Source organism: Otolemur garnettii, unplaced genomic scaffold (assembly GCF_000181295.1).
Source record: "Otolemur garnettii isolate 467f Iridium unplaced genomic scaffold, OtoGar3 scaffold00032, whole genome shotgun sequence".
Lineage (NCBI taxonomy): Eukaryota > Metazoa > Chordata > Mammalia > Primates > Galagidae > Otolemur > Otolemur garnettii.
Window position 1 is genome coordinate 12,309,636 of NW_003852427.1, and position 14,674 is coordinate 12,324,309.

The 14,674-nt window shown below is 33.8% G+C and overlaps 1 protein-coding gene across 2 annotated transcripts in view; it reads left to right on the forward strand.

The window, feature by feature from the left end:
* Nucleotides 1–14,674, forward strand: part of TRPC1 (transient receptor potential cation channel subfamily C member 1) — a 51,800-nt gene that overhangs the window by 23,000 nt on the left and 14,126 nt on the right. For both annotated transcript variants that reach the window (XM_003789459.3, XM_003789458.3), the window contains 3 exons: nt 3,668–3,799; nt 6,594–6,789; nt 11,997–12,333. In XM_003789459.3, coding sequence (XP_003789507.1) covers nt 3,668–3,799; nt 6,594–6,789; nt 11,997–12,333 — 665 coding nt within the window. The remainder of the gene's footprint in view (nt 1–3,667; nt 3,800–6,593; nt 6,790–11,996; nt 12,334–14,674) is intronic.

Here is a 14,674-nt window from a genome sequence, read left to right on the forward strand (position 1 = left end):
TTTCCATTAGGTTTTCTAGTTTTTGACTATATCATTGTTCATAATATTCTCTGCTGATCTTTTGTAATTCTGTTGTATCAGTTGTAATGTTTTCCTTTTAATTATTGATGGTGTTTATTTAAATCTCCTCTCTTATTATTCTAGCTGCTGATTTTTTGATTTTGTTTTTGAAGAACCAACTTATTGTTTAGTTGATCTTGTGTGTGTACGTGCATGTGTGTGTGTGTTTGATCTCTAATTCATTTAGTTCTGTTTTGATCTTTGTAGTTTTTTTCCTTTTGCTAATTTTGGACTTGGTTTATTCTGTTTTTCTGATTCCTTAGGTTGTGCTATTAGGTTGTTAATCTGTGATTTTTCTAAGTTTTGGATGTAGGCATTTAAGGCTATAAACTTCCCTTGCACCACTGATGTTCCTATTTCCCACAGGTTTGGGTATACTGTGTTTTCATTTTCATTCATTTCAAAGCATTTTAAAATTTCTGTGTTTATTTTTTCATTGACCCAGTGATTGTTGAGGAACATGTTCTTTAATTTTTATGTATTTTTATAGTTGCTGAAGTTCCTCTTTGTATTAATTTCTGTTGGTAGCTTTATTCCATTGTGGTCTAAGAAAACACTTGATATGATTTCTATTTTTAAAACTTTGTTAAGACTTGTGGCTTAAAAGGTGCTGTATCGTGGAGAATGTTCTGTGTATTGATGGAAAGAATGTATATTCTGTAGTTGTTGGGTGGAATGTTCTCCAAATGTCATGTCCATTTGGCCTAAAGTCCAATTTAAGTCCAATTCTTTTTATTGGTTTTAATGTATTGATGATCTATATATTACTATGAGTCACACGTTGAAGTCCTCCACTATTATTATTTTGCTATCTGTCTCTTTTCTTTGAGTAATATTTGATTTATGAATCTGGATGCTTCAATGTTGGGTGTATATATACTTAGTATTTTTTATATCCTCTTGCTGATTGATCCCTTTATCATTATATAATGGCCCTCTTTATCTTCTTTATTTTTTACTGTTTTTGATTTAAAATCTGTCTTATATAAGTATAGCTACTTCTGTTTGCTTTTGGTTTCCATTTGCTTGGAATATCTTTTCCCACATCATTATTTTTAGTCTATATTTATCTTTATGGGTGAGATAAGTTTTTTGTAAGCAGTATAGAATTGAATCATATTTTTATCTTTTTTTAAATCTGTTTCTTTTAAGTGGAAAACCTTAACTCCTTTCCTTTCAACTTTTTTTTAGCCTGTTGCTTAGGCAAAAGTGCCATGATGTCAGCTTAGCTCACAAGAACCTCAAATTCCTGGATTTAAGCAATCCTCCTGCCTCAGCCTCCTGAATAGCTGGGAAATATAAGCATCTGCTACAATGCATGGCTAATTTTTCTATTTTCAGTATAGGTGGGGTTTTGCTCTTAGGCCGGTCTGGAACTCCTGAGCTCAAGGGATCCTCCCACCTCAGCTTCACAGAGAGCCAGGATTACAGGCTTGAACCACCATACCTGGTGCATTCAATGTTAATATTGATATTTGAGGCTTTGTTCTTGTCATATTGTTAGTTGATTTCTAGTTATTTTATAATTTGTTTCTTTTTCTTTTTGCCGTCATGGTTTGCTGAACTTCTATCATATTGCCTTTTAATTTCTTTCTCTTCCTCCTTGTTGTTACTGTTTTATAAGACTTGTAAACTTTATGTTTTCATGACGGTTAATATTAACCTTTCATTTCCATGTTTATGGCTCCTTTGAGCATTTTCCGTGGGATCGATAAATTCTTATGATGAATTCTCTCAATGTTTGCTTGTCTGGGAAGGCTCTGTTTCTCCTTCATTTATGAAGTTTATTGTGGCGAGATATAAAATTTGTGGTTGGCAGGTTTTCTTTCTTTCAGCTCTTTCAAAAATGCATTCACAGTCTCCCCTAGTCTCCAAGGTTTGAGTGAGAGTTCTGCTTTTAGACTGATGGTGATTTCTTTTCAGATGACTACATGCTTGTCTCTTGCTAATTTTAATATTCTCTCTTTCACTTCAACTTTAGTCATTTTGGTTATGATATACACTGTTGAAGTCCTTTTTTATTGTATTTTCCTGGAGATCATTGGACCTTCTGGTTATGAACATCTGATTCTCTTGTTAGCCCTGGGAAGTTTTTATCAATTATTTCCTTAAATAGTATGTTTTGTAGTAAACTTTTTGATCTTTCTTTCCTTCAGGAACACTGATAAACCTTAAGTTTCGTCACTTTATATAGTTCCAGATAACTTTGCTTTTCTAATTCTTTTTTATTCTCTTTTTCTTGTTTTTGTCTGACTGGATTATTTTTAAGGACCTGTCTTTAAGATTTGAGATTATTTTCTTCTGCTCAGTCTGGTCTGTTACTGAAGCTTTTTAATGTATTTCTTTCAATGAATTTTGCAGTTTCAGAATTTTGTTTTTTTTTTTCATCATCTATCTCGTTAGTAAATTTTTCATTCATATTCTGATTTGATTTTTCTGATTTCTTTCTTTTTTCTTTTTTGAGACATAGTCTCACTACCTCACCCTTGGTAGAGTGCTGTAGCGTCACAGCTCAGGCAGGGGTCCTCAAATTTTTTAAACGGGGCCAGTTCACTGTCCCTCAGACCGTTGGAGGGCTGGACTGTGGGCCCCAGGACAAGTCTGCTGCTAAGCAGGATAGGCGGCGGTGGCAGAAACACCAGCGGGCCAGATAAATGTCCTTGGTGGGCTGCATGTGGCCTGCGGGCCGTAGTTTGAGGACGCTTGGTACAGCAACCTCCAAGTCCTGGGCTCTAGCAATTCTCTTGCCTCAGCCTCCCAAGTAACGGAGACTACAGGCACCGGCCACAATGCCCAGCTGTTTTCTTGTTGCAGTTGTCGTTGTTTAGCTGGTTCGAACTTGCCAGCCTTGGTGTATGTGGCTGGCACAGTTACCACTGTGCTGGGTGCCAAACCAGATTTTTCTGATTTCTTTGTAATTGTTTTCAAATTTCTCTTATACCTCATTGAGCTTTTTTAGAATCAGTATTTAGAATTCTTTATCTGGCATTAGAAGGAATTCTCTTTGATTGGGATCTATTGCTGGACAGTTGTTGTGGTGCTTTTGTGATGTAATATTTTCTTGTGTTTTCCTATTTAGATATTGAAATGTGAACGTCAGTTAATTACAGAAGCTAAAAGAAATACTTTTCTATTAGCTAGAGATTATGTATAAATGCACGAGTTCATCCTTAAAACTTGAGACATCTCCAAATCATAACCAGGCTGAATGAGTAATGTATTATGTATATTGAGCATACTAAAATAGTTTTTTCATTAGGGAATAAAAAATTTAACAATTATTTAACCCATGTCATATCAAAACTTATTAGTTACTAGCCTATTTTGTTTAAAATTATCTTGGGTTCATGAAGAGAAATTTAATTGAATCTATGAAAACTGACAGTATAACAATTTTCTTAAAAGTAAATGATACAAATTAATATATCCTCAAATATTTAGTTTTTAAGTCTTTTTCTTTTTGTAGAAGTTACCTTATAATCAGTATATTCGTAGTTTCTATTTCCTTTAATTTTATAATATTTTAAATATAAACTTATGAAAATTATAGGTTAAAATGTTAATTCTATGTAAGTTTTTTACATAATGGGATCCACTGTTACCACAGGTTTCGTCTTGATATATATCGATGTTTGGCCAGTCCAGCTCTAATCATGTTAACAGAGGAAGATCCGATTCTCAGAGCGTTTGAACTTAGTGCTGATTTGAAAGAACTAAGCCTTGTGGAGGTGGAATTCAGGTGGGAATGAATAGAAATTATAAATGATATGTCTTTTGTTTCAAATCTTCAATCTGAGTTTCTTCATAGCCAATTTATAATTTGTATGTATTTACATTTGATACAAATGGCCACACCTGTTGCACTTATTGGCATTTTTCTTTTCCCTCAAAGGACCAGACCTTGGTGCTATGTAGATTAGTCCTTCCCCATCGGCCCTCTGTTACTCTTTAACCACCCTTAATCTCCTTCCCCTGTTTCACCTGACCAAGGACATTCTAGAACAGTGTGAAAAGTAATAGAAATTGTACAGCAAGAGCAAACTTTTTGGAATTGCTGTCTGTCACAGTTCTCCTCATTTCCAAATTCTGTGATCATCTTTGGGGACTCAGATCTTTCAAAAGCACATCAAATGCTTCCTGTATATCAAAGATATTCTACACACACAGACATAGTCCCTTTCCACTATTTACTCACATTTTCTGGAAGAAACGTATGTGTAATACATATAAACTTAACAGTAAAATACTACTAATTAAGAGGCATAAACACCCAATCTGAGTTTCTTCTGAAATGAAGTTTAAGTGAAATTCTGGCAGGGAAAAAAGAAAGGCTTTGGGAAATCAACCTATTAAACTACTAATTTAAAGGTGTAAAAATATCCTTAGAAAGCTACCTTTAGTAGAGTTGTGCAGAAACTTTGAGATTTTCTGGTATAGGAGAGTATCCCTGGTGACCTCTGAAGAAAGAGGAATTAGTATTTCTTGTAGTTAACCACTTCAAGGTTTCTATTGGGTATCTGTAACTATCCATAACTTTTCTTTCTTGTCCACCTGCTATCGAACCCCCATGTCTTATGTGGCACCCCACCAGTGACTTGATAAAATTGGGAAGGTTCTAACTTTTCCTTACTAGAAGGGGAATAAGAAGCTTTAAATTTTCTTTAGCCTTAACAGTACTACTAAAAGAAAAAAAAAATACCCGTTTGTCAGTTTTCTAGTTTGGAACTATTGTACTTTAATTTAGATACGTTAAACTTTATATAAACTCAATATGACAAAGTATGTACTTTGATGAACACCTAAGACATTGTTAAAGTGTAACTTGATGCTACTTTTAACTTTATTGGCATATGAGGCTATTAATAAATTATTCTATTTAAATATAAGGAACTTTCTGTAGTAATCTTATAAATTTAGCTCTGAGTTACCATATGAAATAAAACTTACTCAACTTCTTTCAGAAAGGATTTGAAGCAACTGCTATGATTATACAATCATAGAATAATAAAATTAGATTTGGAAGTGATCAAAGAACCCATTTACTTCAATCCAGTGTTTTTATAGACATGGAAAGAGATGACTATGAGAGCTGGATGTTTTAATAATATTGGTATCTAATTAGGAATGGAGTTGAAACTAAAAGTAGGAGCAAAATTATACCTGAAACATAGGACTCTTGTAGTCTGCTGTGTTTCTATATAAACTATATAGCCACTTACTCCTCTTCCCATAATTTAGAGATGAAGAAAATTAGATTAATAAAATGTATTAATTTTACCTTGGAATATAGTGGTCTATCAAATGTTTATCTAAAGGTGGTATATCTTTGTAATAATACACCATTTTGATAAATGTTCCCATCTGAAATTAGATTTATAATCTGAGAAGCGGGTAACACATCATTTGTTAAAGAAATCCAACTATTTATTCTCACGTTTTGCTTATGTAGTAAATGCAAAGAATGATCGAGAGAAATATTAACTGCTAAGGAAAAGAAGTTTTTATTCTTAAAGTTAAAATTTTATACAGCCGGTTCATGGAAAACTCAACTCTATTGTATACTGTAGCCAAATGGAAATCTTTCTTTTTCTTCTTTCTCTCCCTTTTGAGAAAAAACTGAATAAAAACATCATTTTCTGATGTCTGATTCTAAGACCATGACTTATAATTGTTTATTTATGAGTTCATTTTTAAGTTGTTATTAAACTCAGACATAAATTTAAGGTAATTGGTATTTTTTTTTCTTTAAAAAATAATTTAATGATTGTTAAACATTTTTACAGCACATCTAAGATCCTCACCTGGCACACCACTGTGCTGTGGCATACCAGTTGAAAATCACTGATCTAGAAATAATGCATGAAGGCCTTTATGGCCTACCCTAAGGTAATTGGTATTTTAAAAAAGAACTACATACTAAAATGTTCAGTTCTCATAAATTAATTTAGGACTGTCTTAAATAAATAGTTCAACTCTAAGATTCAAGCAGTAGTTATACTGGAGGACGGTTTTTTACTAGGTGTATTTTACTATCTTTCTAACTCATATTTCATTAGAATGAGCTCTTTAAATATAACTCAAAATGCTACTTTAATATCAGAATATTGAAAAAACTCTGGTTAAATATGTTATGATAATACTGATTGGAAAGCATTAAGATGTTATTTCTATTGTTTAGATGAATAATATAAAAGGAACTTTCAGCCAAAGTTATCCAGAGTAAGGGAAAGTGAGTAAACTGGATGGCAAAAATAATTAGAATTTCTAGAAATATCAGTATATATAGGGGAATATTGTGTTCATCTAAGACTATCAGAATGAACACAGGGAATGTAAGTATGTTAAGGGTATCCCCAAAGCTGTGGAGAATTTGTGCACCAGTATTTCCCTTTGATTATTGGCAGAAAATGACTTCAGACTTTATTTAGCACTTTCAGAATTAAAATGTTGCTGAGTAAAAAATTTTCTTATGAATATGGCTCAAGTGGAAGATGGAAGTGACGTTTTTAATAAGAGATTGCTGCATTTTATAGGAATGATTATGAGGAACTAGCCCGGCAATGTAAAATGTTTGCTAAAGATTTGCTTGCACAAGCCCGAAATTCACGTGAGTTGGAAGTTATCCTAAATCATACTTCTAATGATGAACCTCTTGACAAACGGGGATTACTAGAAGAAAGAATGAATTTAAGTCGTCTAAAACTTGCTATCAAATATAACCAAAAAGAGGTATGAGGCTTTCTATGATGTTCTTAAGTTATTCTCTCTACAGTAGTCTAGTGGCTCAGAGCAAAGGCTTTGGAGCAGCATAACTGGGTTGAGATCCTACTTCTGCTTCATAAAAGTCGTGTCTCCTTGACAAGTTATTGAATCTGTCTGAGCTTTAGTTTTAAGAATTAAGAATATATCTGAAAAGGATTTAGACAGTGAGTACTAGCATTAAGCAAGTACTCAATAAATAGTAGTTCCTATTATTTTTAATAATATTAATTAAAGTAAATAATATGTATATTGATTTATCGTTTTTGCTAATAAGTATCTGCACAGGTAAAATCCTGTGTAGTAGATGCCTTGCTTTATAATGAAGTTTATATCTTGTGTTTTTTTCTGTCATAGGTTTGTTTTATATTATGAATAGCTTTTTCTATAGTAATAGCGACTTCTAAAAATAAAGTATCATATTTCATGATTCTTCTTATTTGTAATTCATTGTGAAACCCAAAGGTGGAGAGGCACATGCTATGATAACTAAGTTGAATCTGACTCTTCTGGCATCATCCCTTCCTTTTAAGAGAAATACTCATTTCTACTCATACACACATATACACATGATTCAGGAACTTGAATAAGGAAGGTATGCTTTTAAAATTTTGCTTTTTGACATAATTCACTAAGCAATACTATTTATATGTAGATAAAATCTACTTGATAGTAGGGGGTGTTTGTAAATAGTACATGTAAGATACTACTTCAGAGACTCATTATTTTCTTTCTTTCCTTTTTGTTGTACTCCTGGACTAGAGTACAATGGTGCAATCATAGCTTATTGTCTACCTCAAACTCCTAGGTTCAAGAGATCCTCCTGCCTCAGCCTCTGGAGAAGCTGATACTGTAGGCACACACAATCATGCCTTTTTTTTTTTCCTTTTCTTTTTGTATTTTATAGAGATGAGGTCTCACTATTGTCCAGGCTGGTCTCATGCCCCTGGGCTCAAGTGATCCTCTGGCCTCAGTCTCTCAAAGTGCTATGATGACAGGCATGAGCTACCATGCCAGGCCCTGTTATTTTCATCATCAGTATAGATGTTGGAATAAAACTTGTTTATCAAACTTATGTTATTACAAAAATGGGATCTGAAATAGATGATGGTAGAAGGCAAGTATAGGACCTTTGGTGCTAAGAGTGAAATATTTTTGTTATCATGGTTGAAAATCAAAATAGCTGTGTGACTTAGGAAATAGATACAGGGATTTTACATGTTTACTTAAAGATTACATATATATTATGTTGCTTATCCAGGTCTTCAGCTTCAAATCCTATACTTTTTCCTGCTACTCCAAGGTTCTTGTTCAAGGTAGACAGTGATAGGAAAAAATTAAGTATGAGAATTCAGATTAGTGTAGATAGAAGATTATAAACTAAACAACATATGTATGTAGTTTAAAAAGGAAATAAAATGCTAATGTATATAAATGTAAACAGAAAATATAGGAATCCTAATGTATTTTTCTTCTGATTATATATTTTGAATAGATCTTAATATATTTATTTCTATGTTCCCTAACCTAACATGGACATGAAGTACTAGAAAATGATAAAATAAAGGATAAAAAGATAAAATCAACTTAAGTGACTAAATAACGAACCTCAAAGAAAGGTATAAAGAACCAAGATTGGCTCAGTGCCTGTGGCTCAAGTGGCTAAGGTGGCAGCCACATACACCTAAGGTGGTGGGTTCAAATCCAGCCCGGCCCACCAAAACAACATGACAGCTGCAACCAAAAAAAAAAAACAAAACAAAAAACCCAAGATTATTCTGGTTAGATTAAAAAAAAAATCTACAAGGCAATTTCCTAATGATATCTGTATCAATGAAGGACTGCAGAGGATAATGAAAGGTTTTATTCTAAAGAGGATAAAAGAAAAGTCAATGGGAAATAATAGTAATATTTTTAGTTGAAAGGAAAACATTCTGTAATTTTAAGGATAAGTGAAAATGTAAGGTCATTTTTAAATTAGATTTTTTTTTTTTTGAGACAGAGTCTCACTTTGTTGCCCTCAGTAGAGTGCTATGGAGTCACAACTCACAGCAACCTCAAACTCTCTTGCTTTGGCCTCCCAAGTAGCTGGGACTATAGGTGCCCACCACAATGCCTGGCTATTTTTTGGTTGTAGTTGTCATTATTGTTTGGTGGGCCTTGGCTGGATTCGAACCTGCCAGCTCTAGTGTATGTGGCTGGCGCCCTAGCTGCTGAGCTATAGGCACCAAGCCTAAACTCAATTTCTAATATGATCAAAGGGGAAGATATTTTCTCAAATCATTGATAAGCTTTGTCCAGGTTATCAATTCCTGAATAGCAAAGTACCCTGAAACTTTGTGGCATAAAATGACATTTCATAATTGTTTTATAATTTCATAATCATTCTATTATGCTCTTGGATTCTGTAGGTCAGAATTAGAAAAAGGCAAAAAATCATGGTATGTTTCTGTTTAGCTTTGTCTGGGACTCAGTTGGCCATAACTTTTTTTTTTAGAAACAGAGTCTCACTTTATCTCCCTTAGTAGAATGCTGTGGTGTCACAGCTCACAGCAACCTCCAACTCCTGGGCTTAGGCAATTCTCTTGCTTCAGCCTCCCGAGTAGCTGGGACTACAGGTGCCCACCACAATGCCCAGCTATTTTTTGTTGCAGTTTGGCCGGGGCTGGGTTTGAACTCACCACCCTTGGTGTATGGGGCTAGTGCTCCACCCACTGAGCCACAGGTGCCACCCAGCTGACCATAACTTAAATGATCATCTGGAGGCTTCTCTATTCACATGACAGAAAGAGGGAGCTCTGGGTAGACTGGGTGCTTAAATGGATGTGTCTACTGAAAGTGAGGCTCCTAAGAACTCACAGCTAGAACCATAGAGAAATATGGCCATCACAGTACAGTGGGTATACTTCAAAGAGGTAGTCTGAGAAGCCTCTGAGGACTGATTAGAGTGCCTGTGTGTGGCCTCAGTATGTAGCCTAGGCTACCTCACAGCATCATAGCTTCAGAGTAATAGGTTTTACAGGGCAATACATGGTTCCAGGAGTAAGTGTTATAGTGAACAAGAAGACGAGGCATGACCTTTTAAGATTTACCTTCAGAAGTCACATGGCATTACTCTTGTCAGAAGAATCTACTGGTTAAAGCAATCACAAGCCAGTTCGATTGAAGGGTATTTAATTCCTCCTCTTCTGCCTTTTCATGACAGAAAGAAAGAATTTGTGCCATGTTTCAAAACCACTCCAGACTTAGAAAATGTCTAGTTGAAAACTTTTTTTCCAAATACATACTTAACATTACTGTTAATTAAATCACCAGTATATAGCAGGATGGCAAGAACAGTAAGTCCTGAGATTCCTTTGGGGGTAGGGCAAAACTACTAAATTCAGGTTGATACTAAACTAGGTAGTTGATGGGAGGAAAATCCTTTTCTTTCCCAGGCATTTTACCTTAAGGGACAAATTAAGGTTCCTGAAAACACTAGAATCTGAACAGAAGAATAATGAAGTAAGACTTAATCGCTGAAAATAAATCATCCCTTTATATCCATGGAGGATTTGTTCTAGGTCTCCTATGAATTCCAAAATCTGTGGAGATCACATATCTTCCCATATATTTTAAGTCATCTTTAGATTACCTGTAATATAATGCCTACACATCATTTCGTTCATATAGATTCAACGTAGTTCTTGTGTGAGGTGAATTCAAGTCTTGCTTTATGGAACTTTGTAAAATTCTTTTTCCAAATATTTTGATCCATTGGTTGAATCCATGTATGCAGAACCCGTGGATATGGAGGGCCGTAAGTGTAGAAATTTTCTCGAAAAGCATAATAAACAACAAAACTCCATCCAATTCTTTTTTTCACTACAGTATAACATTCTACAAGTTATTAATGTATTCTGTCTCAGGATAAATCATTTTAAAACAGAAGACCAACCAGTTATTACTTTATATTACCTGAATAGCATTATGTTCATCTACTTGTGCTTTGCTTTGGAAATTTCAAACCTGATCACATTATTGCATAAAGAGTTGTCAGGACCCTGCCCCCCTTTTTTTCTTTTTTCGAGATAATAGGGTGTCACTCTATCACCCAGGCTGGAGTGCAGTTGCATGATTGTAGCTCACTGCGACTTTAAACTCCTGGGCTCAAATGATCCTCCCATCTCAGCCTCCTGAATAGCTGGAATTACAGGCATGTGCTATTGTGCCCAGTTAATTTTTTAATTTTTTTGTAGAGATAGGATCTTACTGTGTTGCCTAGGCTGGTCTCTAACTCCTGGCCTCAATGATCCTCCCAGTTAGTTTCCTAAGGTGCTAGGATTACAGGCCTGAGCCACCATGCCCAGCCAGGACCCTAAAGTTATACTTCACACCGTGAGCATTATATTGGAAAAATATTGCCTATGAAATTTGTAAACTAAGAAGCTTTGTAAACTTTGGTAAATTCATTCTGCCCTTGAACTAGAATTTTCCTCTTATTTGAAAATATTTTCCCTTTTCTTCTCACATGAAATTCAGTTTTAAGCAGGTTTAAGAGTATCTTTAAAACCTTTTAAGAAATTCTCAGTGTTTTCCTAGAACATGTTTGTTACCTTGGCATGTTGGCTTCTTGTATCTAAAGTCAGCCGTTTCTTTAGCCTGAAGACCTTCAAACATTAGTTAATGATGTCTTTTTCTAGGGATGAGTAGTATTTATGGTTTTCATAAGTATTATTATGAAAGTCTTTTTAAATTAAATGTGACAAAATGGTGAAATAGGTTAATAATAGCTAATACTTAACATAGTATGTGCTGTGAACCAGATACTATTCTAAGGGCTTTACATTTAATCCTCACAAATTTATGAGTAGGTACTATTATCTCCATTTTAGAGATGGGTAATTTGAGGCTTAGAGAAATTTAAAAATTTGCTTAAGGTCATTTAGTAAACTGCAGAGCCTGGATTTGAATCCAGGTAATTGGGCTCAAGAGTCTATGCTCTTAACCTCTATACTCTTTTATTACTTGTAAGAAAAAAGGAAAAAGAAAAGAAAAAAAAAAAAAGAAAAAAGGAAAAAGAAAAACTGTTCAGTGTATAGAATTGATCTTTAAACTATTATAAAAACTTTGAATGTCAGTTAATCAGTATTTAAAGGTTTTATTTTACTTTTTTTCTGTGTGTATATCCTTTTCAGTTTGTCTCCCAGTCTAACTGCCAGCAGTTCCTGAACACTGTTTGGTTTGGACAGATGTCAGGTTACCGACGTAAGCCCACCTGTAAGAAGATAATGACTGTTTTGACAGTAGGCATCTTTTGGCCAGTTTTGTCACTTTGTTATTTGATAGCTCCCAAATCTCAATTTGGCAGAATCATTCACACACCTTTTATGAAATTTATTATTCATGGAGCATCATATTTTACATTCCTACTGTTACTAAATCTATATTCTCTTGTCTACAATGAGGATAAGAAAAACACAATGGGGCCAGCCCTTGAAAGAATAGACTACCTTCTTATACTGTGGATTATTGGTAAGTACCAAGTTAGTGCAAAAGGTTTTGCCTTTATTTAGACCATTAATTCTCCCTTGCTTGATGGCTTTGTGAACGTTGAGTTAAATTTGCAATTTCTTTTTTTTTTTTTTTTTTGAGGCAGAGTCTCACTATGTTACCCTCAGTAGAGTGCTTTGGCATCACAGCTCACAGCAACCTCAAACTCTTAGGCTTAAGCAGTTCTCTTGCCTCAGCCTCTCAAGTAGTTGGGATTACAGGGGTCCACCACAATGCCCAGCTATTTGTTGTTATTGTTGTTGTTATAGTTGTCATTGTTGTTTAGCAGGCCCAGACCAGATGCGAACCCACCAGCCCCAGTATATGTGGCTGGTGCTCTAACCACTGGGCACTGAGCCTAAATGTGCAATTTTACACTATTTATACTGCAAGAATTTGAACACTTCCATGATCCCTGAAGATTTAACTAATACTTTTATAAAGATAAGTGTTCCTGAACTTGGTGATAAGGAAGCATATTGCTTATTTAATATTACATATTACTTAAATACATGGAAGTTAAAAATTATTTATTCTCAGGCTCTGAAGTTGTTCATGATTCTTAAAACAGAAAAACAACTCTTACCAATGAGTGCTTTTTTGATGTAAGGGTATGAATTTGTCTTAGCTATTTTGAAATAACAAATTTTATATTCCTTGCATTTTAAAAGTTAACTATTCTATTTCATTGTAAGATTAGTTTTTCCTTGTAAGAACTTATAAACTTCTTTAGTTATATCTTACTTTATCTGTATAATAGAAACATAATATAAATTTACTTTTGAAAGATCCCAAAAGAATTCCATAAATTCCTTTTTATAATGATACCCAAATCTCTTTCATAATAACGCACATTTTATTTTCTGAGAATCATATTATACAAGTATTATGCTATATAATAAATATCTTAAACGGCCTTCTGTTTTTACTCACTTTGCTTTTTTTGTCTGTGTGTCTGGGGAGTGAAGAGTGAATGTCTATTTATGGTCTTTTAAAGAAATTTTCTTTAGTTCTGTCTGTCTTTAACCTTGTATTTAACCTTGGCATTTCCCTGTCTCCCTGCTGTTTGCTACGGAGTAAAAGGATATTAAAATTTAGTCTTTTCTGTGGTATATAAAGTACTAATTGTATTTATCTTTTGATTAATATGTTATTGGTTGTTTCAATTAAATAATTTGAGAAGAATTATTTTACAATCTAAACTTCTAGGGTAAAGAGAATTAAATAACTACTACTTGTTAATATTTTCCTATTTCCTGTACTTTGCTATCATCTAAAATTTAACATTTTTGATTTAGAAAATAATTTAGACTTTACCCTATATAGTTCCATATTGCATCGTGTGGATCTTTCTAATGTGAAATTTGTTTGTATCCTTAATTGATTAGGTTAAAAATTGATTTGAAAAGAGTCTCTATGACGTACTTTCCTTTTATTCATTTAAACTGTTTCTAAAACATTGTTATATTATTATATTATGTTATTATGAAATTTTATGTTATCTATAACCTATTTTTTAAGTAGTAATAAGAAAGAACATTTTCTGTGTTTTGTAAGTAATATCCAGTTTACGTATATCTGTATAAGAATCAAATTAAAGTTTATATATCTTGGTAGTGACTAAAACCTCACTAAACTCAAAATAGTCATACCACTCTTTGGATAGGGTATATATTGCTGCTGTCACTGATTTTCATCATAATTGTAAAACTATGGCTATTCCCTTTTGAGAATGAAGGCCCTGTTTTCAATAACATTATATATATACATATGTGCATCCTCTCCCAGGGCACACAAGATCATTTATTTTGTAACTGTATTCTACCTTACTAGGAAAATACATGTAAATTAAGCCAGTAAAATTCCTGGCAGTATACTTTCCTTAGCACAGTTTCTGCTTTGAAACAATGAAATCAGAATAAACCTTGGCAAGGATGTTGGCTTCCTTCAATATATGTATCCAAATCTGTTCTAAGTGAGCACATAGGAATAGTTTCCTTGCTTGTCTAAAATAACTCCTTGGTTCAGTTTCTTATTTTAAGCAATGCACACAGTGACTTTTATTCATAATGACCAGTTTAGGTATTTTTGTTTCCTTTGCATTAGTCTTTTTAAAGAAGTAGGGCAAAGTTATGAAAAATAAGATAAGTAAAAAGGGATTATTTGATGAAGGCACAGAATATTAATGGTATTTTTTTAGTGTTTTGCTATTAAACATCATAGGATAGCTATTATAAAAATGTATTTTAAAAAATGTTATGGGCTCAGCGCCTGTGGCTCAAGTGGCTAAGGCGCCAGCCACATACACCTAAGGTGGTAGGTT